The sequence below is a fragment of the Garra rufa genome, unplaced genomic scaffold (assembly GCF_049309525.1).
Source record: "Garra rufa unplaced genomic scaffold, GarRuf1.0 hap1_unplaced_052, whole genome shotgun sequence".
NCBI lineage: Eukaryota > Metazoa > Chordata > Actinopteri > Cypriniformes > Cyprinidae > Garra > Garra rufa.
Window position 1 is genome coordinate 59,685 of NW_027394327.1, and position 24,713 is coordinate 84,397.

A 24,713-nucleotide genomic window follows, 5' to 3' on the forward strand; every position below is an offset into this window, starting at 1 on the left:
GAATCATTAGTTCCATTTGTAAATCGTTTATGGTCACACACGGGCATAAATACAATCAAAAAGTCAAAACTTTATTGGCATAATTGTCGTTTACAATGTTTGCAAAATGGCAAATAGCATATATACATAAAGTTATTTAGATTAAGCGATTCACAATAAATAAAAACATTCAGAATGTTTTGTAAAGAGATCAAAATAAAGGTGAAAATAACGAATATAAACGAATAATACAAATATTATGGAAAAAAAGAAGGTCAGTTAATGGACAAGACTCTGGGATGCATAAAATGTTTCTTGTGAGGCTATTAAATTTTAAGTACTTTATGTAATGTTTATTCATGATAAACTTGTGAATGCTGTCTACATTGCGCACAGACATCATTAGCATATACAGCATCGCCTATATAATTATTTAATATTGTATTAATTTCTACAGAGATGATAATCATATCTATAGGAAGCTTTAAATTATTACTTAACGAAATAAAACAAATTGAAAACAAAAACTCGTTTATGTAATCCGTAAAGATAAATTTCTCTCTCAAGGCGTCCAAAAAGGTATTGTACTCGAGGAGCGGATATAATATTCTTGATACTTCAAACTTCCATGTTCTGTTCTATAAATTTTGAGAATTAAAAAAATCAGGCTCTCATGAAATCTTTGAAATCAATCTTTGTATGGCTAGTTTATTCAGTTATTCAGTATTGTTGTGTTTCCCCTGTTTTATTCGTTTAATATTCAGAAACAAGTGCCTTTTTTTTTTCAAAACATTTTTTAAAAGAAAGAATTCAACCCTCCAAAATTTTGTTTGCCTATGTCACAATATGAGATAAATCCAGCCCTGTAAATGATGCTGATTTTTGTTGCCAAATTGGTTTGGAAGCGTTGTTGAATAAACAAGTAACGTTAAACTGAACTTTTATGCCTGTATGACTGACAATTTTATTGACCACTGAGAAAGCATTGATTTGGTAAGATGATGGTTCATACCATGTAGAAAAATTACATTTTGAAAAATAGCTTAGATGTAGTAAACTACTTTTGCCGTGTTGCTGCTGTAGCTTAGCTTAGCTAAGGAATGGGAAACCACTACAACACTGTTATACGTCATCATACGTTGTCGCTAGTTCTTAATGTTACATCAGAGGACATGCGCCGATGTTTATCACACATTTCAAGATGTTGAAAAAAATGTTGTAGCGTTGCAAAAAGTACAAATGTACGGTGTACGCACCGTTCATTCACATGTACACATATGGCCGTAAGCAAAACAAACAATGCGTTATCACATGCACGGCAAATTGCAAATCTGTGGTGTAGTGGTGCCTTGAGAAGTGGGTAAATGCTTCATTTGTGTACAGCAAATTGCTGGAGTTCGAAAATCAGGAGTTAGGCAAAAAAGTGTGAAAGAGTTAAATTTTTGGAGTTTATTCTTTAACTTTCACAACAGTTTGTGTTACGGGATACTCCCTGGCTGTGTTGTATTTCGGAGTTCATTCATTGGTGTTCAGGGGCACGTTTTAACAATAACGTTACATCAGGAGCGCGCCATGACACGAGCCTGGTTCTGCCACACGATCGACTGATGAAGTTGTCTACTTCGTCATGAGGTAGGTAAAAAACTAACTCCAAAATGTTCTTTATCTTCTGACAGACAGCTGATTATAGCTGTTACGTTAGTGTACTGACGCCAATAACCGCGGCGAACTTTGTGTTGAATGAATCTCCGATGCAAAACATGGCTGTTTTGAGCGGACTTTTTTTCGATGTGAACAAGCTAATATTAGCTTACGTCTTTCTGTTCACCTTATTTTTTTGTAAACGAGTGTTTTGCTGTCAAATTTAAGTTGCGACTCGCTCAAGAAACATTCTGTTAAGCTTCCATAATGTCATGCCGACGAGACGAGGTAATATCTAGCAATGTCAGTAAACTGAAGTGTCTAAGTCTAACTTTACCCTGGCTAAAAACGATCATAGTTTAGCCATGAACGTGTAAAGTAATGCCTGCAATGTTTTGAGTCGTAACGGCTAACGTTACAAATGTTTTAGTAGTGACTCGTGACCTATGAGAGTTCGTGGCTTTCATATTAAACATTTTGCATTTTCAATCACACTAACAGGTTGTTTTAAATTACATGTTTTCTCTTCATTGTCAGGATGTTGACAGAAGTGCTGGATGGAGGGAAGTAGTAGTAAAACTGGACGAAATTTGTTTCTCAGATTTTCTCAATTCAGGTGAGTTATGTGTTTAGTAATCAGTTAATAAAGAGTAAGTGACTGTAATTTTATGATTTATTTTGTAAATAACATGTTGTTGATGTTATTGTGTAGTCCAGCAGAAGTTTTTGAGATAAAACAACACTGAAAAAAGATGACCAGGGCTCAGCTGATGTACTACATGTTTTCTTGCTTTTTGGATGTCAAAGGACTGGTAAGTATTAAATAATACTTCAAAATGTTATTGAAAAAAATATATATTTTTACATTTGTCTGAACGATTATCTTTTCTTAAAAAAAAAAAACAATTTCTTTGTGACTGAAGAAAGAAAAGAAAGACATGAACCTCTTGGATGACAAGCGGGTGAGTAAATTATCTGTATTTTTTTGTTCTGGAAGTGGACTCTTCCTTTAATGCCTATTGTTTATAAAGGGATGTTTATCTTGTGTTTCGGTCATGCCAAAGTATTGATGACCATCATCTGGCCACTAAAGAAAACCCTCAGCCATATCATCTTTCCTCAGGGACATCAAAAGCACAGGTTTCCACCTTTTACATCGTCTTGGACTGAGAAGTTTCGCCTTGTCAGTCATGTGAAACCTTGGGTATTGTTGAAGAGCTGTTCAAGTAAAGTAAAGTATCATGATGCTCTGTCCAGCCTGTACATATTTTTTTTTAAAGACAAATGTATATAATAATGATATAGGTAGAACTGAAGTCAAAGAACTGAGAGCAAGGCAGTTGAACAAGCAGTATTCTTATTTAAGCAAAATGTTAAGTTCTGTCCTCTGTGCTCCATCCTTCAGCTTTCAGTTTTGTTTTTATTCAGGCGCCTCAAACTAATTCATGGAATGTATCCTGGTATCACTGTGGAGTTGTTTCTTGTTACTTCATCTGATGTATATCTACCTCTGGTTACACAATACTACTGCACTATTTTATAATTATTCAGGTTTGATTTTATATAATGCAATGATGTGTTTTTGACTATGCTGTATACAATTTTACTAAACATTTCTTGTTGGCACTGCAGACATGTATTAAATGTAAATGTTTTGCTGTTAGATTTTACAGTATTTTATGACAGCAGTTAATTTCAAAGTGTTTACATGCATGGAATTTCAAAATCCAATCTATGTATTTCCTGAAATAAAAGCAGCTAGTTGAGAGTATGGCTTTCAGTGTAGTCATTTCCACATAAAACATATTGTGTTTACCCTAAGAAGTGTTTTTAACACTGGTTAAAGAGTTTAAATTATAATTAACTAAATTTTAGAGTTAAAATTACTCTCCAAATGATTAATATTTTAACTCCAGAAAGTGTTAAAATCTAACTCTGAGAAAGTGTTAAATTCTACTCCATTGAATTTCCTTTTGAACTTTCAATTTGAGCGCATTGGTTTACTGGATCCTTGGACTGAAATGTTTACAGGGGTTCACTGGTTTAAGAAATTTCAGATGGTAAAAATCTGCTTCTTTTTAATTGTAAGGTATTTTTTTTTTTTTCATTATTATGTACTGATTTAAATGACTGGGGTGTGGGAAATTCCCTCGCCACATGGCCTTCCATGTTTCTAACTTGCAGTCAAGTGTATATGACATAAAAATATATTTTGTAATATCAATCAGTGCAAACAGTGCTATCTGCTAGCAAACTTTAGCGATTTTTTGCAAACGTTTATTTACAGAACAACACCATAAACACAAACACAAGATTAAAGGTAATATACATATAATGAAAAATTGTCATAAATATCCTTATTAATGGCAAAAATTACCTATATTTATAAGTCTGCTTGCTCGAGTGAGCAGGCATGTTGGAAAATGGAAATTTCTCTTAGCCCTTCGTTTGAAATGAGGTCCCGAAAATTCTTTGTTTGGAGGCCTATCTGGCCCTTCCCCTTCCCCCTACCCTTCCAACCTAACGAGAAATGAGACACCCCTAGCACTTCACCCCCCCCCGGAGCCAAGCCAGCTCTTCTCACCTTTATTCATAGGTTGGGGGGAAGGTGAAAGGTGAAATGGCAAGTTTAAAAGTGACACGAACGACCCTCATTAACAATTGTGAGGTTAGATGTTTGAAAGGTTGTGAAAAAAATGGAGGCACCAGTGCAATCACTTTTTTTGTGTGAAAATAAATAAATAATTTCTTCATTTTTGCTTATAAAGGTATAGGAGTAATACATCATTCTGACCTGTAACGGGTCCATTTTTATTTTAGTGCACTCACAATAGCCTATAAACAACTCATGCGTTTATAAAATAAAGGAAAACAGAAGATGCGCTTTCTGCCGTCTGTTCTTGAACATCGCTTCACAATGAACAAAAGCTTTAAATTACCACTTTAAAACGAAATAATTCAAATCGAAAATAGAAACGTTCATTATGTAATCTGTAGGCCTAAAGATTTAAAGATATTTCTATATAAAGGCACGTCCAATTTAGAAATGGCGAGAAATTTTTCTATTTATCTCCATTATTGATGAATGTCTAAAATATAAAAGTAAGGAAAAGCCTAAAACAGGGCTGATTATATTTATTTTATAATTCTATTAAAATTATAATGTTATAGAATATACTATAAAATAATTATAATTACAAATTATACTGGCATAGAGTATATGTAAAACTTTAATAATTGTAGCTGCTTATATTTTCAGATTTTATGTTTCTCTGTTCTATATATCTTAAAATTTAGAGGATTTGCTGCAACGCAATTTTGTCCGATATGCAAATTATTTATTAGCCTATTAGTATTTTAATCCATAAAGCAAATGCTTTAAAAACACCTTTAAAAAATACTATTTTTGCATCCAGATGCTTTTAAAGAACTTTTCAATATACATGTTATCTTATATCTTAAATGAACTTGTATCTTAAATGTAAACCATGATTTCGTTGTATTCCCTGTGTAACGAATCTCTTACTTATAGCTACATTTTAGGTGCGTCTGAGCTTTGTTGTTTATGATTTTTTTAAAAATCAAGAGTTGCGCGCACTCAACAAAACTGACAAGACTCATTTGAACGCTTCTGATAGACATTGCATTCCTAACCCAACAGAATCGTGTGTGGTTCGTTATAACACTGTAAAAACGCCTAAAAAGAATTACGGTGCAGATTATCTGATCTTAATGTAATGCCGCAATTTACATTTTCTATTCATTTTCATTTTATTGTCAACAGACGTAATATATTGATTTTGTTTGGGCAGGGGAATATGTCCAATTTAGTGGCATTTTTTGGCCCCAGGTCAAGCCTTCCCCAGCCTTACACACGCTCCGCCTATGATACTAACTATATATATACCCTTAGAATATATAGCCTATATATACCCACTTAGAATAATTTTCTTCCCGACCCGACACGCTAAATTTAATTCTCATTTCCAGAATCTCACATTTAACCATTTGGAAACAATGTCGAGTATAAAACTTTTTTCGCAGTACATCCATTATATTTCCATGTTCCACTTTTAAGACGTATTACAGCCCTGCATTTTAGTCCGTCAAAGATCAAATGCGGGCTAAAATTATATTTTAGACATTCAGTGGTGATTTAAAAAAAAATTGCAGCGCTGGAGGAACCACGAGACCAGGCTACCATGACGGTCCTGTTAGCAGCATTGAGCGCACGTTCAGCACAGCTTGGAAGGGTTCCTTGTTTAAAGCTTACCACAAAACACTGGCAAAAGTAAATACCATGACTGTCTAATAGTAAGGAGATATTTTAATTATTTATTTAGAAACTACTGTTTTCTGAGTCAGTGATGATGCAGTTAACAGTCCTCATATCCTCGTTGGACGCGCGCCTTTAGAGAGAAATGCATCTCTATGGACTAGCTACATAATAAAAACAGTTTTTGTTTTCTATTTGTTTTTTTCGTTAAGTAGTAATTTAAGTCTTTCTACATATTTATTTATCATGTCTGACAAAAAAATAACGGTTAAATATTTTCCACTGAAAAAAAAATGTAACTGATCGAGCTTGAGCCTTCATGTCCTAAAAATGTGTTTTGCTCTCTCCGCACAAACGATTGGATATGCACCTAATAGCGCATATTTATATCTATTATTATTTATTTCTTTTATTTTACATCTATGGATTTTAGTTTAGCCAATTCGTGATTTGAGAAGGCAAATTGAAAGAGTAGGTCAACTCACTGTCTGCCGCTTGGTCTTTAAGAAACAAAAAGCTTACGTTTAACGAACAAAAATGCTCCAATTTTTTTTTCTAAATTAACTTAATAAAAAGGAAACGAAATTATAAATACTTTGCCGTTACATACAGAATGAATTACCGATTATGGCGCCAGATATTGAAACAACAGACATAAATACTGTCCAAATAGCCCTCTTTGTGCAGGGCTTGGCCACAGAATGTTGTTCCTTGCGCCACCTGGTGGATATTATATGAAGCGCAACAACGTTTTAAAAAAACCTAAAAAAGCCCCTGCAGGCCGCCGCGTGGCGACGCGTGCTGAATTGCAGGCTGCCGCGTGAAAAAAGACGCATTTTTAATGGCCAGATCTGTACAGAATATTTCAGTTATGATTAGAAAATTTGTAAATATATATTATTTTAAATTATTAAATATATTTACTCATATTTTATTATACATTTTGATGTATTTATTATATATATATATATATATATATATATATATATATATATATACTGTATTTGTATTAATATTTCCTATAGAACTATAATTTATATTTTGATATTTTTTAAAACTTTATATAATATTATTATAATTTTTATTAAATGTTATGTAATGTATATAAGTATTTATTCTTGACAAGACCTATATTTTAATAAATATTAAAATATTTCATAACTATTATCATTTTTATTAAAGTGGTTAAATATATTATTTTATAATGTTAAATGTATTTATTTTGTCAGATTTTATTCTACATTTTATATAAATATAAAATATGTAATGTTCTATATAGAGATTTTTGTTATTTTATAATCATTTTGTCATATTTTATTATACATTTGAATTTATAGTACAACATTTTTATTTTGAATATATATATATATATATATATATATATATATATATATATATATATAATTTTATATAATATTGTTATAATTGTTATTAAATGTTATATATGTAATATAAGCATACGAGAATTCCTGAGAAAACCTGTATTTTTATTAATATATTATTATTATATATTATTATTTTTATATGTATTTTGTCATATTTTATTATACATTTAAATTAATAATACATAATTTTATTTTAAATATATATATATATATATTCATATCTTTCATAATTACTATAATTGTTATGAAATGTAAGAAGTAATGTATGTTTATAAGTATTTTTTTCCTAAAAAGAGTTATGTTTTTATGAATATAAAATGATTGTTAAAATTGTTAAATATATATATAGGGATTTTTTTGTTTTGATATTCATTTTGTCATATTTAATAGGCATTTTAATTTATAATACAACACAAAATATTTTGTGTGTGTGTATATATATGAGTAAAAATGACGTTTGATGAATTAAAAAGTACTTTGTTTTGCTATTTATTATACTGTTGTTATTGCTATTTGTTATACATTTAAACAACCATAAAATACATTAAAAATATATAAATATATTTTTTAATTATTTTTTTAAAAATCCATTGTATTCAGTTAAAGTCAAAGTATTTACTTTCTAAATGCTCCTGTTATTCCAAAGAAACATTTTATTCTCACTGGATATCTTTGAAATGCATCACCATCTCCAATAAAATGGGTGGCGAACAGCAGTTCACTTCAGCTTTAAAGATAATACTTTCTTCTGAATTGCCACTTATATTGGGGAAGCTCTTCAAATCTGCTATCTGCCTACTCGGTAAGAAAAGGTGTGCTTTTGAACTTCCTGTTAAAAAAAAAGTGCCAGACTTTGTTTGAGAATGGGACCGGGCTTTCATGCACACACCCTCGTTTGCATCGAGGCCCTTCTACAGTGCTGAGTTCCCCAGTGAGAACCAGGAGTGGGTGTGAATCTGTTCATTAGTGTGAGGATGGAGGGGGAGGATGAAGGGAAGGGGGGGGGAACGAGAGCAGGGCAGATGAAGGAGATAGCTGGGGTGGGAACAGCCGGGACGTAAAGGGACTGAGTGGATTGATGACTTACCGTTTGAAGAATCGTCCCTGATGAAATTGACTTGAGGATTCCACTGTGGACCCATAACTATTCCCGTCTGCGCTCATGGGATTGGATAATCTGTTTTACTTGGCACTTTGACTCGGGAAGTGTTCGGCCTGTTCTAGTAGTAAATTATACATCCTGATCCTCTTGATTATCTCAAAAAGAAATGGCACTCTTAAAGAAATAGCTCACCCTGAAATGAAAATCTGCTGAAGCTTTAACCCTCAGGCCATCCAAGATGTAGATGAGTTCGTTTCACAATAATCCACAAGTAATCAACACGACTCCAGTTCATCAATTAATGTGCTGTAAAGTGAAAAGCTGCATGTTGCTAACAAACAAATCCATCATTAAGGGAGACATATCACGAAAATCTGACTTTTTCCATGTTTAAGTGCTATAATTGAGTCCCTGGTGTGTCTACCAACCTAGAAAATGTGAAAAAGGACAACTCAGTAACTTTATTTTGGTAAGCCTTCCTCTGCAAGCATATGAAAAAACAAGCCACTCAGATTTTGCTCCTCATGACGTATGAAGATCTTCACCCACATCTCCACCATTTTGTTTTTCGCAAACGACAACGACGTACCAGCGCTAATGCCATTGCAAAAGTCCGAGCAAACCATGCTAACTGTTCTATCATTTTATGCACAGATTAGCACAAACACAATTTAGAGTCCCAGCCTCAGACGAGACAAAAGAGCAGTGGATTTATTGATTTATTTACTGTATATTACGCTGCTGCCACACACATCACTGTGTATAAACCTGTGATTTCTTTCCCAGCTGTTTACTTTCACAGACATAACCAACTGTTTTTGTTATCCCTGTGTATTTTTAACATAAACTTGTGTGTATTTGACAGTTTAAGCGCAATAAGACATGAAAGAGAACTTAGTTTAGTATGAGAATGCTTAGAGACTTAGAGAAGTATGAGTGTGTTTCTGGTTGCACTCAAAATAGGCATTTTCAAAATGATAGGCAGTGAAGTATTTTGAGACTTAAAAACTTAACACATTCTGGGGACACTTACGTTATGTATTGTAAAATGGGGCATAATAGATGTCCTTTAGGATGTTTTTAGCTTTAAACCTTGCTTCCGACAAAAATATGAAACCTATATCCATAACTGTCACAAATCCGGCCTCTGTCGTTTCTCACATTCATCTCCAGAGATCTCCAGCAAATTTGCCTCCCAGACTCCATTTCCCATAAACCCTTGCATAGGATCTATTATGGACACCTGTTTTCAATCAGGAGGACTATAAAGGCTGCACTCTCACACACTTACATTGCAAAGTATTGTTTTGCTATTGTGGTTTTCCTTGTTCAGTCTTGTTGCATTCCTTGCCTTCCCTTGCCTTGTTTATGTTTTGACCCTGGACTGTTTCTTTGTTTTTGATCGATAGCTGTCTGCCCTATCCATTGCCTGTTTTGTGGATTACTCTGTTGTCTTGCCTTGGATGTTACTGTTTGCTGGTATTTTGACCCTGCCTGTTTTGACTGCATTCTTAAAGGGTTAGTTCACCCAAAAATGAAAATTAGCCCATTATTTACTCACCCTCAAGGCATCTTAGGTGTATATGACTTCCTTCTTTCAGACAAATGCAATCTGAGTTCTGGCTCCTTCAAAATGCAATGGGTGGGTGTTTCTCTTCATCAGTCCAAAACAAGTTCAATAAACAGTTGAACAGTTCGCAGTTGTACACAGAGTCTCGTGAAAAACGTTTATTTACTGGTACAAAGGTAACAAAGTTTCCTGACTTTAGCAAAGGAAAACCAGTCTCCAGAAAACCTCTGATATTTTTCCCGGAGCTGTGTAAGGCACTTTTTATTATGGATGGATGCACTTTATTAGATTTGTTTTGGACTGATGAAGAAAAAACACCCGCCTATGCCATTCTGAAGCTAGGAAGTGCCAGGATAATTTTTAATGTAACACCGATTGCATTCGTCTGAAAGAAAGAAGTCATATACACCTAGGATGCCTGAAGGTTCCTTCAAGGATAGCTGTTGCCAATCAGGAGGACTATAAAGGTTGTACTCAAACACACTCACATTGCAAAGTATTGTTTTGCTATTGAAGACTCTACAGAGTGTTTTCTCATTTTCCTTGCCTTGCCTTATGTTTTGACCCTGGACTGTTTTCTTGTTTTTGAATCGATAGCTGCCTGCCCTGACCATTGCCTGTTTTGTGGATTACTCATTTGTCTTGCCTTGGATGTTACTGTTTGCCGGTATTTTAGCCCTGCTTGTTTTGACTACGCTCTTTAATCTATATCAGAAGTTGAAACTAATATGGTTTAAAATGTATGATTTCAGCATGATAGACATGATAATTAAAACCAAACAGTTGGTTTTTGGCAAAGTATCTGAGGCAGGAGCTGTTAAGGCACAGCCCTATTCTGGAAAAGAGGGCGGTGAACAGCAGCTCATTTGCATTTAAAGAGGCATGCATGAAAACAGCGTGTTTCTGCTTCCAATCAAAATAGCCATTTTCTGGACTCCATTTCCCACAAGCCCTTGCCTCGGAACTATTACAGACACCTGTTTCCAATGAAGAGTACTATAGAGGTTGCACTCAAACACACTCACATTGCAAAGTATTGTTTTGCTACTGAGTGTTTTCTTGTTTTCTTTGCCCAGTCTTGTCGTGCTCTATACCTTGCCTTGTTTATGTTTTGACCCTGGACTGTTTACTTGTTTTTGATCGATAGCTGCCTTCCCTGACCATTGCCTGTTTTGTGGATTACTCTTTTGCCTTGCCTTGGATGTTACTGTTTGCTGGTATTTTGACCCTGCTTGTTTTGACTATGCTCTTTAAATCTATATCAGAAGTTAAAACTAATATGGTTTAAAATGCATAATGTCAGCATGATAGACATGATAATCAAAACCAAACAGTTGGTTTTGGCAGGAGCTGAAAAGGGGGCAGTGAACAGCAGCTCATTTGCAATTAAAGAGTCATGCATGAAAACTGCGTGTTACTGCTTCCAATCAAAATAGACATTTTCCGGACTCCATTTCCCATAAGCCCTTGCATAGCAACTATTACGGACACCTGTTTCTAATCAGGAGGATTAAATAAAACCTGCACATGGTTCCCCAACTACATTGTCATGGCTCCTACGTTACAATAACATTGCTTTCTCCAGTGAAAAAGTCGTCTCGTCTGAATCAGGAGAGAAATATGTACAGATCAAGCACTCTTTTTTCTAAGCGAAAACAGTCCAAAATTGGATTTTGATGTGAGAGGAGAATAGGGGATAGACGTTGTCACTGAACGAAGCATTATTATGAATTGTGAACTTGATGGTTTAATGGTAAAATGACTTGATGATTGATTCGCTTCTTACAAACAGAGCTTTTCACTTTACAAGATATTAATTGATGGACTGGATTTCTTGTGGATTATAGCTCTATCAGCTGTTTGGACTGCAAAGGATCTATTAGTGAGCAAGTAAGGGAATGCTAAATTTCCTCAAATCTGTTCCGATGAACAAACAAACTCATCTACATCTTGGAGTGCCTGAGGTTGAGTAAACTTTTCCTCTAAACGGACCTTGGTTTTTGCTAGAGCGAAACTCACTACTGCAAACAAATGGAAATATATGAGGATTCCAAATGCTGAAGATGGAACAAATGAGATGGAGACTGTGCATTGTGCCGTCGACTTGTGACATTCCGTGACAAATTAGTGGCAGGGCTGCAGGACAGCGGGAACCCTGGGGGTTTGCCCGTGAATACACAGTCAATCAATACTCGCTACTGCTTACTGACAGCACAAATGCCAGCCGTTCCTCTGAGGGAGATGAGTGCAGTGTGTGTTTGTGCTCAAGGAAGAAAATGAATAAATGTCATCAGCACTGCCTACATCTATGTATTATTCAGCACTGTTTGTGTTATTTTCGCCGTTCTTTGTTTTTGAGGGACGGGGGATTTAGTGTTAGGCGAAGTGAAATCTTTAGAGAAAGTGTGGAAATCTTAGTCAGAGGAGTGAAAAATATTCAGAACCCTCCTCACATCAGACATTCCATTTCTAATCAAATGTTCTGCAGATTCTCTTAAAGGGATAGTTCACAAAAAAAAATTAAAATTCTGTTATTAATTACTCACCCTCTTGTCGTTCCAAAGCTATAAGACCTTCGTTCATCTACTGAACACAAATTAAGATATTTTTGATGAAATCCCAGAGCTTTCTGACCCTGCATAGACAGCTATGCAAGTGACATGTTTAAGGTTTATGTTCTGTAGATGAACGAAGGTTTTACAGGTTTGGAACAACATTTTTTGTTTAACTATCCCTTTAAAGAATTTCTTAGCCTGTGCAATACTAACATGCAACACTTGCAAACCTAATTCTCAAGGTCTCTCATATTCTGTGCTCTTTCACAAAGACTCTCAAGGCTACATACATTTTTCCCTCTCTCTCTCTTGCACACCCATAAACACAAAGTATTCACCCGCTTTTATTTTACTGACTCTACTCAGCCTTGCCTTCACTTCATACATCGAAGTTGCCATTGAAATGCAATATAATACACCACTCTCTTAATAGTCTTAATGAGATGGGTGAGGTGAAACGTATTCGGTAGCCTAAGGTTAAAGTCACAAAATCATTTCTCTCCCAGTATGCCATTGTGGTTGAAGTTGTCATTGAACTGACTGGGTCTGAGTGATGCTCGGCGGAGCTTTCTGTGAAAGTGTAATCCAAGGACAAGCACTGAAAGTTGAATAGATTCTGAAGAGCATCATTATCAACAGCTGTTGGATACGCTGCTTTCAAGACGCCCATGGCGAAAGCTCTATTTGTCTGCCTTCCTTTGTGTTTGGTGTGAGGACAGACATCAAATATATTTATGTAGATTTGTATGCGTTTAGGAATTTGAAAAGGTTGTGGAAAGAGGATAACACACTCTAGCATAACTAGACATTAGAATATGCACTTTATGGCAGTTTTTTATGAAATTATGGTGATAAACATTGTATTGCATTTTAATTTAATTAATTTAATGCAATACCGGCTTAATGCGTTATGTTTTCTTCTAAAGCATCAATGAGCCTTTGAACCTTCTGCAATTCATATTTCATATTTCATACTATTTTAAAAAATGTTTTTTATGGTATGTGACAACTTTTGACGTCATTCAGGTACAGTTGTGCTCACCTAGAATGACACTGTGCTTATTTTGCACACTTCTTGGGTTTTCTTATGCGTGTCTCCACATTGTCTCCTTAGACATCGACGAGTGCTCCGATGGATTTGTGGAGTGTGACAGTCGAGCCACTTGCGTCAACCTACCTGGCTGGTATCACTGCGAGTGTCGCGATGGCTACCATGACAACGGAATGTTCTCAGCCAATGGAGAGTCTTGTGAAGGTAACTTATACTGAATGAAACTATGCTTCTTTTAAATAGAAGTCAATGGAGAAAATGTATCAGTAGTTACGACATACACCAGCCAACTAGGCCATGCTAACCAAGTGACTTAATTGGTGTTTGGTGTCCTCTTTGTTTCTACATGGCAGACATTGATGAATGCGAGACGGGCCGGCACAGCTGTGCTAATGACACCGTGTGCTTTAACATGGATGGAGGTTATGACTGCCGCTGTCCGCACGGTAGGAACTGCACGGGTGACTGCGCCCATGACGGGAAGGTGAAACACAACGGGCAGATCTGGGTGCTGGATGACGACAGGTGCTCTGTCTGCTCTTGTCAGGTGAGCCGAAGGGGCTGATGGGAATTGTGGTCAAGGGAAAACTCAGAAATGGATTTTTACTCAGTCTCTTGTCTTTCTTTCCTGTTTTAGTCGGGGTTAGTGATGTGTAGACGGATGGTGTGCGATTGTGAGAATCCCACAGTGGATGTGCTGTGCTGTCCTGAATGCGATCCTCGTCTGAGTTCTCAGTGTTTGCATCAGAACGGTCTGCTGGCGTACAGTAACGGAGAGACCTGGGTGGAGAACTGCCAGCAGTGCCAGTGCATGGTGAGTGGCAGCATGTTATGCCAAGTCGATGTGGTAATGCATTATGATTGCCAGTATATATTTATAAACTAGTATGTAGTGTATGGTTGACATTGGAAGAAGCTATTGCCAAAGAACATTAGAAAAGATGATATTAAAATGATTATTATCTAAGCATTTAGAGATAAACAGTGGAGCCCAAATGTCTGAGACCACTAGTAAAAATGCTTTTATTTGACATGCATTTCTATTTTTTTTTATTAAAAAATTATGTCATTATAAAATATGTTATTGAACCTAATGTATTATAAAACCTAATGGTTCGTACGATGTGTGATCTGAAAATATATTGAATGCACTGCCAATTCAATGGAAGCTATGGAATTTGTTAAATGTCATATTATATATTTAATATAATGTTACATATATTTTAAATGTGAAAAAAATTATATGTTATTATATCATATATTATAAAATATTAGTTTTTATTTAGGCATTTACACATTTAAAAAATAATATACATGTTATATTTTGAAAATAATACAAAATATATATAAAAATATTTGATCATACCTCTGATCATACCATACCTTGGAAATGACTATTTTTTTGTGCCGTGTAGTATTATATATTTTGTAATATTTAAAATGTCAAAAATTTTATTTATTAATATTAATTATTTTGATATATGCATATACTTAAATATTTAAAATAAAAAAATGTTATGTTATACATGTTATGTATTTTATATATATATATATATATATATATATATATATATATATATATATATTCAAACATTCTTTGTGCATGTAATTATTGTACTTTAATTATTGAATATGAGGTAAATGTAGTAATTTATACTATTTTTTTTATTTTAAATGTTAAATTAATTATTTTTTAAGATATATGCATATTTTTTAATATTTAAAATATCATACATATTATATATTTAAAAATAATACAAGAATATATTTAAATATCCTTAGATATTTTAGCGTACTTTTGCTTTGTTATATAAAATATAAAAAGAATTCAATTAAAAATGAACATTTTTCTCAGACTTTTGGATTTGATTATTATTTGTGCACTAATTATAATGTTATTATTTATTATGAGGTACTTAGTATTATTAGTTACTTAATATTTTACATTATTTTATATTTTTTCATATTTTACATGTCTAAAAACATATTATTATTTATTATTTAGATATGTGTATATTTGTAAATATTTAAAATTATACATATTATATATTTTTAATTAATAAAATAATACATTTAAGCATTCTTTAAACTGAAGAATTAACATGTTTTTACACTTTTGTGTATGATTATTATTTGTACGTTATTCAATTATAGTATTATTATATATTAATATTATATATTATCTATGTGCTGTTTGTTATCAAATTAAAATATCATTAAATATCATTAAAAGTAAAAATGATTTTCTTAAATCAAGTGTATAATAATAATAATAACTATTAGTAACATATTTTTAAAACTAAATGAAAAAGCACTTTAATTTATGATCTCTCACATTTATATATCATGACTTTCAAAATTAATTTCTTTATTAAATATTGTATAAATCTCACGTATGAGAAGTTCAGCTAATAACAGCATAACTTGTCATATTCTTCCAAATACATTGGCAGAAACAGCCTAAGAGTTAGAGTGAGAGTGAAAAATGGTCACGTAAAAAAGAACTGCACCTTTTTTGGTTCACCCTTACTAAAGTTATAACTGGACTCGAGGGAAAGAATATGATGCAAAAGTGTGAAATATGTCCCCTTTAGCTAGTATGCATTCACACATGCACAATGCTGAGAAACCCCACTGTCATTCTTTTCTCTGTGTATTAGATTCAGATTCAGAGAAACTGCTGGCCACAGTGGAACTTTCTGCAATATCTCAAACCTTGAACAATGCAGTTTTCAGCCCCTCTGGTGTTTCTCCCTCCGGTGTGTTGTGGTTCAGCACTGAACTTTGATCCAATAGCCATTTTTTCCATCTTTATGCAGAACTTTCTGCACTCTGAGAAGAATTGAATTATAAAGTCCAGCTAACTCTATCTTTCTCTCTAGTGAAAATCCTTAGTACGGTATTTGTTGAGCTGACAATGGGTTCAAACAAGGTTTCTAAACTTGTCAGAGGTTCCTCACATGACATGCCAGGCTCCCAGCTCACATTTTCTCTGTCTGGGAGTTTTTTCTTTTAGTTCACAGAGAATGAAACCTTTGCCTCAGGGTTTAGGACTGATAAACTTGTAGGTGTGTAATGAATTCTGTTAAAGACTTCTGGACAGTTGTGGATGTTGTTTTTCAAGTTACGGCTCTGGATTAATTGCTCAATAACTGACTTTAAATTGAAAGCCATTTTTAATCCTAGACAAGTGTAATCTGTGTCCATTAAACCAGCTTTGAGAAAGAGAAATTATCAAATAGAGCCAGTTTCACACTGTCATATTGAAATTTCATTAGGTTTCAGTACAGCTGTTTTTTTGTTTGTCTCTTTTATGTATACCGTCGGACTGTTATCACATTCTCTTTCAGTCAGCGCTTTTTTTTTGTCGTTTTCAACCCCCTTTACTCTTCGAATCCCTCTTCTCATCAGTTTTTTTCCTTGCTCCCTCTGAAGTAAAAAGAACACAGGACTTGAAAGAGAGGAAGAGACACTGAAATACGAGAGAATGGAGCAGGAAGAATGCCTTGTGTTTTAAGAATACAAAAGTGTGAGGAGTGGAAGAACAAAGACTGTTTCCGGAATGGAAAACTCCAGGAGGGGAGAGAGAGACATTGAGAGAAATATGCATTCCCTTTGTAATCAAGGTCTACGTAACCCGCTCGGCCTGATTCAGGATGTAATCTAAAAAAAAGAAAAATGTTGTCTTGCAGTGAAAAACAGCAATCAAAAAATGAATCACCCAAAAAATGAATCATTTATTCGCCCTCATATGGTTTCAAACCTGTATCTTGCCTGAAACAAAAAGGAAAGGATTTTAATAATTCACAGATCATCTGTAAAATATACATAAAAAGATTTTTATGATTCAGAACCAATAATAGTGTAAATGAAATAGTCTGAAGACAAAACGTAAGTCATTATTTACTGATCAAAACATTGAATCTGTAACGATCATTTAGACCAGAACAACAGATTCATTAGAGTATATCAACAGGTTCATTAAAATGATTTGACTTAGTAGTAATTATTTATCAACAAACTTAAATCAGTACTTGATTCACTACAGGTCAATGAGTTGAACTCAAGAACCGGGTTAGTCCAATCTGTTACCAAATAGTTTAGACCAGATTAGAACAGATTATCAGACTAGATCAACAGATTCATTAAAATGTTTCAACTCAGTAGAATTATTCATCTACAAACTTGATTCACTACTTGATTCACTACAGATCAGTAAATTGAACTCACGAATTGGATTAGTCCCATCTGTAACTGAATCATTTAATCCAGAACAACAAATTCATTAGACTAGATAAACAGATTCATTTAAATGATTCAACTCAGAATTATTCATCCGCAAAATTGATTCACCACTTGATTCATTACAGATCAGTGAGTTGAACTCAAGAACTGGGTTAGTCCAATCTGTAAATGAATCATTTATACCAGAACAACAGATTTGTTAAAGTAAATCAACATATTCATTAAAATGATTTGATTTAGTAGAATTATTCATCCCCAAACTTGATTCACTATTTGATTTACTACAGATAGTCCAATCTGTAACCTAATCATTTAGACCTGAACAACTGATTCATTTAAAATGATTCAACTCAGAATTATTCATCCACAAACTTGATTCACCACTTGATTCATTACAGATCAGTGACTTGAACTCAAGAATTGGGTTAGTCCAATCTCTAACCGAATCATTTAGACCAGAACGACAGATTCATTAGACTAGATCAGCAGATTTATTAAAATGATTCAACTCAGTAGAATATTCATCCACAAACTTGATTCACTACAGATAGTCCAGTTTGTAACCTGAATCATTTAGACCAGAACAACAGATTCATTAGAGTAAATCAACAGATTCATCAAAATGATTTAACTCAGAATTATTCATCCACAAACTTGATTCACCACTTGATTCATTACAGATCAATGAGTTGAACTCAAGAACTGGGTTAGTCCAATCTGTAACTGAATCATTTAGACCAGAACAACAGATTCATTAGACTAGATCAACAGATTCATTAAAATGATTTGACTTAGTAGAATTATTCATCCACAAACTTGATTCACTACAGATAGTGAAATATGTAAACAAATCATTTAGACCAGAACAACAGATTCATTAGACTAGATCAACAGATTCATTAAAATGATTTGACTTAGTAGAATTATTCATCCACAAACTTGATTCACTACAGATAGTGAAATATGTAAACAAATCATTTAGACCAGAACAACAGATTCATTAGAGTTAATCAACAGATTCATCAAAATGATTCAACTCAGAATTATTCATCCACAAACTTGATTCACCACTTGATTCATTACAGATCAATGAGTTGACCTCAAGAATTGGGTTAGTCCAATCTGTAACTGAATCATTTAGACCAGAACAACAGATTCATTAGACTAGATCAACAGATTCATTAAAATAATTTGACTTAGTAAAATTATTCATCCCCAAATGAGATTCACTACAGATAGTGAAATATGTAAACAAATCATTTAGACCAGAACAACAGATTCATTAGACTAGATTAACAGATTCATTAAAATGATTCAACTCAGAATTATTCATCCACAAACTTGATTCACCACTTGATTCATTACAGATCAATGAGTTGACCTCAAGAATTGGGTTAGTCCAATCTGTAACTGAATCATTTAGACCAGAACAACAGATTCATTAGACTAGATCAACAGATTCATTAAAATAATTTGACTTAGTAAAATTATTCATCCCCAAATGAGATTCACTACAGATAGTGAAATATGTAAACAAATCATTTAGACCAGAACAACAGATTCATTAGACTAGATTAACAGATTCATTAAAATGATTCAACTCAGAATTATTCATCCACAAACTTGATTCACCACTTGATTCATTACAGATCAATGAGTTGACCTCAAGAATTGGGTTAGTCCAATCTGTAACCGAATCATTTAGACCAGAATAACAGATTCATCAGACTAGATAAACAGATTCATTAAAATGATTTGACTTAGTAGAATTATTCATCCACAAACTTGATTCACTACAAATAGTCCAATCTGTAACCTAATCATTTAGACCTGAACAACAGATTCATTCAAATAATTCAACTCAGAATTATTCATCCACAAACTTGATTCACTACTTGGTTCAATTCCGATCAGTGAGTTGAACTTAAGAATTGGGTTAGTTCAATCTCTAACCGAATGATTTAGACCAGAACAATAGATTCATTAGACTAGATCAACAGATTCATTAAAATGATTTGACTAGAATTATTCATCCACAAACATGATTCACTACTTGATTCACTACATATAGTCCAATCTGTAACCTAATCATTTAGACCTGAACAACAGATTCATTAAAATGATTCAACTCAGAATTATTCATCCACGACAACTTGATTCACTACAGATCACTACGTAATTCATGAACACAGCTGTTTTCTACAATAATAATAATAAGACATTATAAATAATAACAATTTTTTGATCTTTGAATTAGGATCAAGTCTGGAGGGAATGGCTTGTTTTTTCCTCGGCTAATGCAATTGACTTAGTATTAACTGAATGGTGAGACTTCCAGACGCCATATTATGCAAATGATCTCCTCACACTGTCCCTGGATAGACTAGAGTTTCTTCTCAGTCTGTCTTACACTTGCCGTGCAGTGTTTGTTCGAACTGACCTTCGCACACTTTTATGTTTGTCCTTCCAAGTACGCAATCACTTCCAAAAAGCATCCAAAAAGCATCATAGCTTTGATATACTTTGACACATCACCTGCGGTCTAGCAGATGTTACACAAAGTTTTAAAGAATACTGGAGGAAACAGAGCCCTGTGTGTGACTATATTAAACCAGCTCTGACCTAGGAGTGTCGTATCGATCCTTCATTACACGCTCCTCTCTGGATCAGTGAGCACAACACACTATTTGTGATTTGCAGCATGTTAAAGTGGGAAGTGTGTAATTTATGTGCTACTAGCCTCACCGAACAGGATTGCGAAAATATTGATTTAGTTTTCTGTATAGGATTGAAGTACGTCTCTGTCTGTGTGTTTCTCAGAGAGGTGAAGTGGACTGCTGGCCCATATCATGTGCGCCGGTGGCTGACTGTGAGTTTACGGTTGTTCCGGAGGGCGAGTGCTGTCCACGCTGCGTCACGGACCCCTGTCTGGCCGATACGGTTCGGAATGACATCACCAAGACCTGCGTGGATGAATACGGGATCGCTCGCTTCAGCGGCTCCGCTTGGACCAAACACGGCACGGAGTGTTCCCTCTGCCAGTGCAAGGTACTTGACACTTACGTAACCACCCACAGACACACACGAGATCAAGCGCTATATTTACTATTAAGTATTTAGACGTAAACCCCTGTGGTTGTCATTATTTTTAAGCTGGATCCTTTCACATGAAACAAGCACAGCTTTCCCAGGCCCGCTAAGGGTTTCATGGACATCTGGCTAATTTATTTTTGAACATTTTAATACCAATTCAGTCAAAGGCAAATGCTTTTGGTTGTGCGCCCAGCCACAGCTTTTGTTTTATTGTGTTTGTGCAGATAAATATTATTCTGAAAACACTTTATCTTAGACCCCATTGAATTGAGACCCTCTAGAACCTAATTTAAACCTGGAAATAAACAAAGGTTTATCATTTTGAAAAATCTAAAGAAATCAAAGACACTTTATGATAAGATTTATTGATTAACTATTTTAACAGACTGTGATGATATGTTTGCACAGTTATTACCACTGTAAATCTAGCAAAGTTTTTTTTATATATTTGATGTACATTTATAACACTGTACTTTGTTTTCTTGCATTTTTTTGAGTTTATATTAAAAAAAAATCTGAATTGTGAAAAAAGTCAAAATTGCGAGATGTTAACTCATGATTGTGAGTTTATAACTCGCAGTTCTGAGAAGAAAAGTCAAACTGTGTGATGAAAAACTCATAGTTCTGAGAAAGAAGTCTGAATTGTGAGACAAAAGCTTGCAGTTGTGAAACAAATCAGAATTGTAGGATAAGAACTCAGTTGTGAGAAAAAATGAATTGCGAGGAAAGTCACAGTTGTGAAAAAAGTCAATTGTGAGATAAAACTCAGCTGTGAGAAAAAGAATGAATTGTTAGAAACAGGGCTTAAAAACTAAAGTTTGAATTCATGTTTTTGGTCTGCCAAATTAATATAATAAAGAGAACAATAAAAATACCGTTATTAACCGGTTAATTTGGAATTTCTGTTTCCGTTTCTGTTCAGAACGATTAAAATTTATTTTGTTTTCGTTTTTGTTTTTGTTCCTGTTCCTGTTCAATGTCATTTGTTTTCGTTTTTCGTTTTCGTTCCTTGAACCGGTTCAGAGCCCTGGTTAGAAACTCACAGTTGTGAGAAAAAGTCAATTGTGAGATAAAAACTCAGTTGTGAGAAAAAAGTCAGAATTGTGAGATAAAAACTCAGCTGTGAGGAAAAAAAAGTCTGAATTGTAAGATAAAAACTCAGTTGTAAGAAAAAAGTCAGAATTGAGATAAAACCAGTTGTGAATAAAAGTGTCAATTGTTAGAAACTCACAGTTGTGAGAAAAAAGTGAATTGTGAGATAAAAACTCAGTTGTGAGAAAAACGTCTAAATGTGAGAAAAACTCACAGTTGTGAGAGAAAAAAAATGAATTGTGAGAAAAAATGAATTGTGAGATAAAAACTCAGTTGTGAGAAAAAAACAGCTGAGAAAGAAAAGTCAATTGTGAGATAAAAATTCACAGTAGTGACAAAAAAAGTCAGAATTATGAGATAAAAAGTTACAGTTAACTTTTTATTTTTTATTCTGTGGCGGGAAAAAAAGTGCGCTGTGTAAACTCAAAAAAGAATTGCACGATGTGAACTTGGAATTGCAAGAAAGTAAGTCACAAATCTGACTTTTCATGTACTGCAAAGAAACAAATTCTGAATTTAGAGATTTTAAAGTCACAATTACCTTTTTGTTTTCCATTTCATGGCAAAATTAGGCTTCAATACATAATTTATAATAAATATACATCATTTTAGCATGTCATGACTGGGGCTTCTAAGAAAATATAAATTGTACTGTAATTGAATTTCATAATTATTCATTTAATAAGATGTATTTTCACTAGTGGCCTTTGACATTTAAACCCCTCTCTAAAGGATAGGCTAAGTCATTTCTAGATAGACAGCTTAGAAACGCGGCCACTCCAGCTGAACACAGAGAAAACGATCCCGGATGCTGTGAGATGAATGAGATGAATGCAGGAATAAAGAACAGAGCTCAGGGACAGCAGCGAATTCATCTACTTATTAAAGCACCTTATGTGACTGGCCAAGGTCATCAGCATCATTTGAGCTGAAAGATGAATCATGAGAGACTGTACTGATGCTTATTCAATGCGTTACACACATACAATATGGAAATGCTTGAGTGAGTGTCAAATTGGCTACTTTTCTTTCTCTTTTTTTGACTAATGTCTCTTCTGCTTCTCTCTCTTTCCCTCCCTCTCTTTTTCTCTACAGAACGGTCACATCTGTTGCTCTGTGGACCCTTTGTGCCTCTAGTCCTATTCAAATTTTGTCTGTTATACTTTCTCCCCTTTGTCTCGGCTCTCTGTACAGTTTCATCCCCTTCAGAAGATCATTTTATACCAAATCTTCACATGTATTATAGCATATAACAACAATATACAGCTCAGTCACTCACAACAAAAGATTAATGAGAAAACCGAATTGTTTTAGCTTTGAACGGTGTTTCAGAATTGCTTGATGCATTTGATAAGATGTTTATTGATCATTATTCAACTATCATCGGAAACCATGACGCAATATTCAGACAAAGAGATGAAGTTTCACGAATTCCATTCGATTTTAAGGTTTCAGTATTAAAGCTATGTCGTCATTGATCGCAGTGTTTTGTGCTTGATGGGTTCAGCAGACTGCAGACATGGTAAAACCCTTTGTAAATGACCTACAGTGTTTACTTCTTTCAGTATTAATGGTTGTTCTGCTCCCTTCCAGGGAAAATATGATCTTGATGTTGTGAATAGTTTATTTAATGTGTTTGTTTCTCACGTCTTTACTTTGATGTTTTATGTTGCACCTTTAGTCAAATGGATGTTTTGTTTCCTTCAATGGCTCGGTGCACTAATTGTGTCATGGTGAAATAAAAGGTTTCCATTGAAAAAATATGCAGATGCATTGTTCTTCTTTAAACTTTAAACTTTAAGCTTTTGATTTCATCTTAACTTCAAGTATATTTTTTCTGAGAGGCTTTGGGGTCTCTAAGGCCAAAATAGAATGAAACAATAATCAGAATAATGTTATTTTCTTCTCAGCATCCACTTGTTTCCATCCTTGTTGATTTATTGTCATCCTCCATGTATCTTTTCCATGTCAAGTCTCTATTTAATAGAGCTTGCTGTCTTTTTTCATCAATCTGGTGTCTGAATCGTTGGTTGATGCTGGTTCTGCTACAGGCTTTCACATCTCACATGGTCTTTCTCTCTTTCTCACGCGTGCACGCAGTTTTCCCAACGCAGGAGATTACTGCAGTGTGATGGCTCTCATTTCCGTGATTTTACTGATCCCACAGATTAGGGACCATACTGCAGATCTGATGTCACTGTGCCAGCCCTCGCCTTATGAGAGCTTGCCATGTGCCAACCTCTATGTGACCTATAGTGTATGCTTAAATGTGTGGACATATGGGTGTGGGTTTGACTCTGTGTTTTCTCTTGATGGAATATACTGTATATCTAATCTGAGTAGCTATTTATAGAGTCAGCATTTGGGTACTTGGCATGAAGTGCTTTTGGAATATTGATATACTGTAGTCACATGCAAAACTCCATCTGAAACCATTTGAATGGCATTTACTATTTTATTTATTTCTCTTTCATTTTTATTTCAATTAAATATGTTGCAATACTGATTTTGTATGACCACATTAGTAGTAGTAGTAGTAATAATAATGATCAAAAACTATTTTAAATACCATTTAATAATTGTTTATTTATTTATTTACTCATTTTATTTATTTTTTATTTACACATTTTATTACTGTAAATAGTTTTGCTGTCAGCCTTTACAACCCTATGGTAATAATCTAAATGTTTATAATAATAATAATAATAATTATTATTATTATTA

The 24,713-nt window shown here is 34.0% G+C and overlaps 1 protein-coding gene across 1 annotated transcript in view; it reads left to right on the forward strand.

Annotated features, from left to right (window-relative positions):
- Positions 1–23,752, forward strand: part of LOC141315916 (protein kinase C-binding protein NELL2a-like) — a 71,659-nt gene extending 47,907 nt beyond the window's left edge. Inside the window, exons 16-20 of the mRNA XM_073832752.1 lie at positions 13,623–13,763; positions 13,913–14,106; positions 14,197–14,373; positions 20,625–20,852; positions 23,085–23,752. Coding sequence (XP_073688853.1) covers positions 13,623–13,763; positions 13,913–14,106; positions 14,197–14,373; positions 20,625–20,852; positions 23,085–23,126 — 782 coding nt within the window. The 3' untranslated portion in view covers positions 23,127–23,752. The remainder of the gene's footprint in view (positions 1–13,622; positions 13,764–13,912; positions 14,107–14,196; positions 14,374–20,624; positions 20,853–23,084) is intronic.
- Positions 23,753–24,713: the final 961 nt, after the last annotated feature.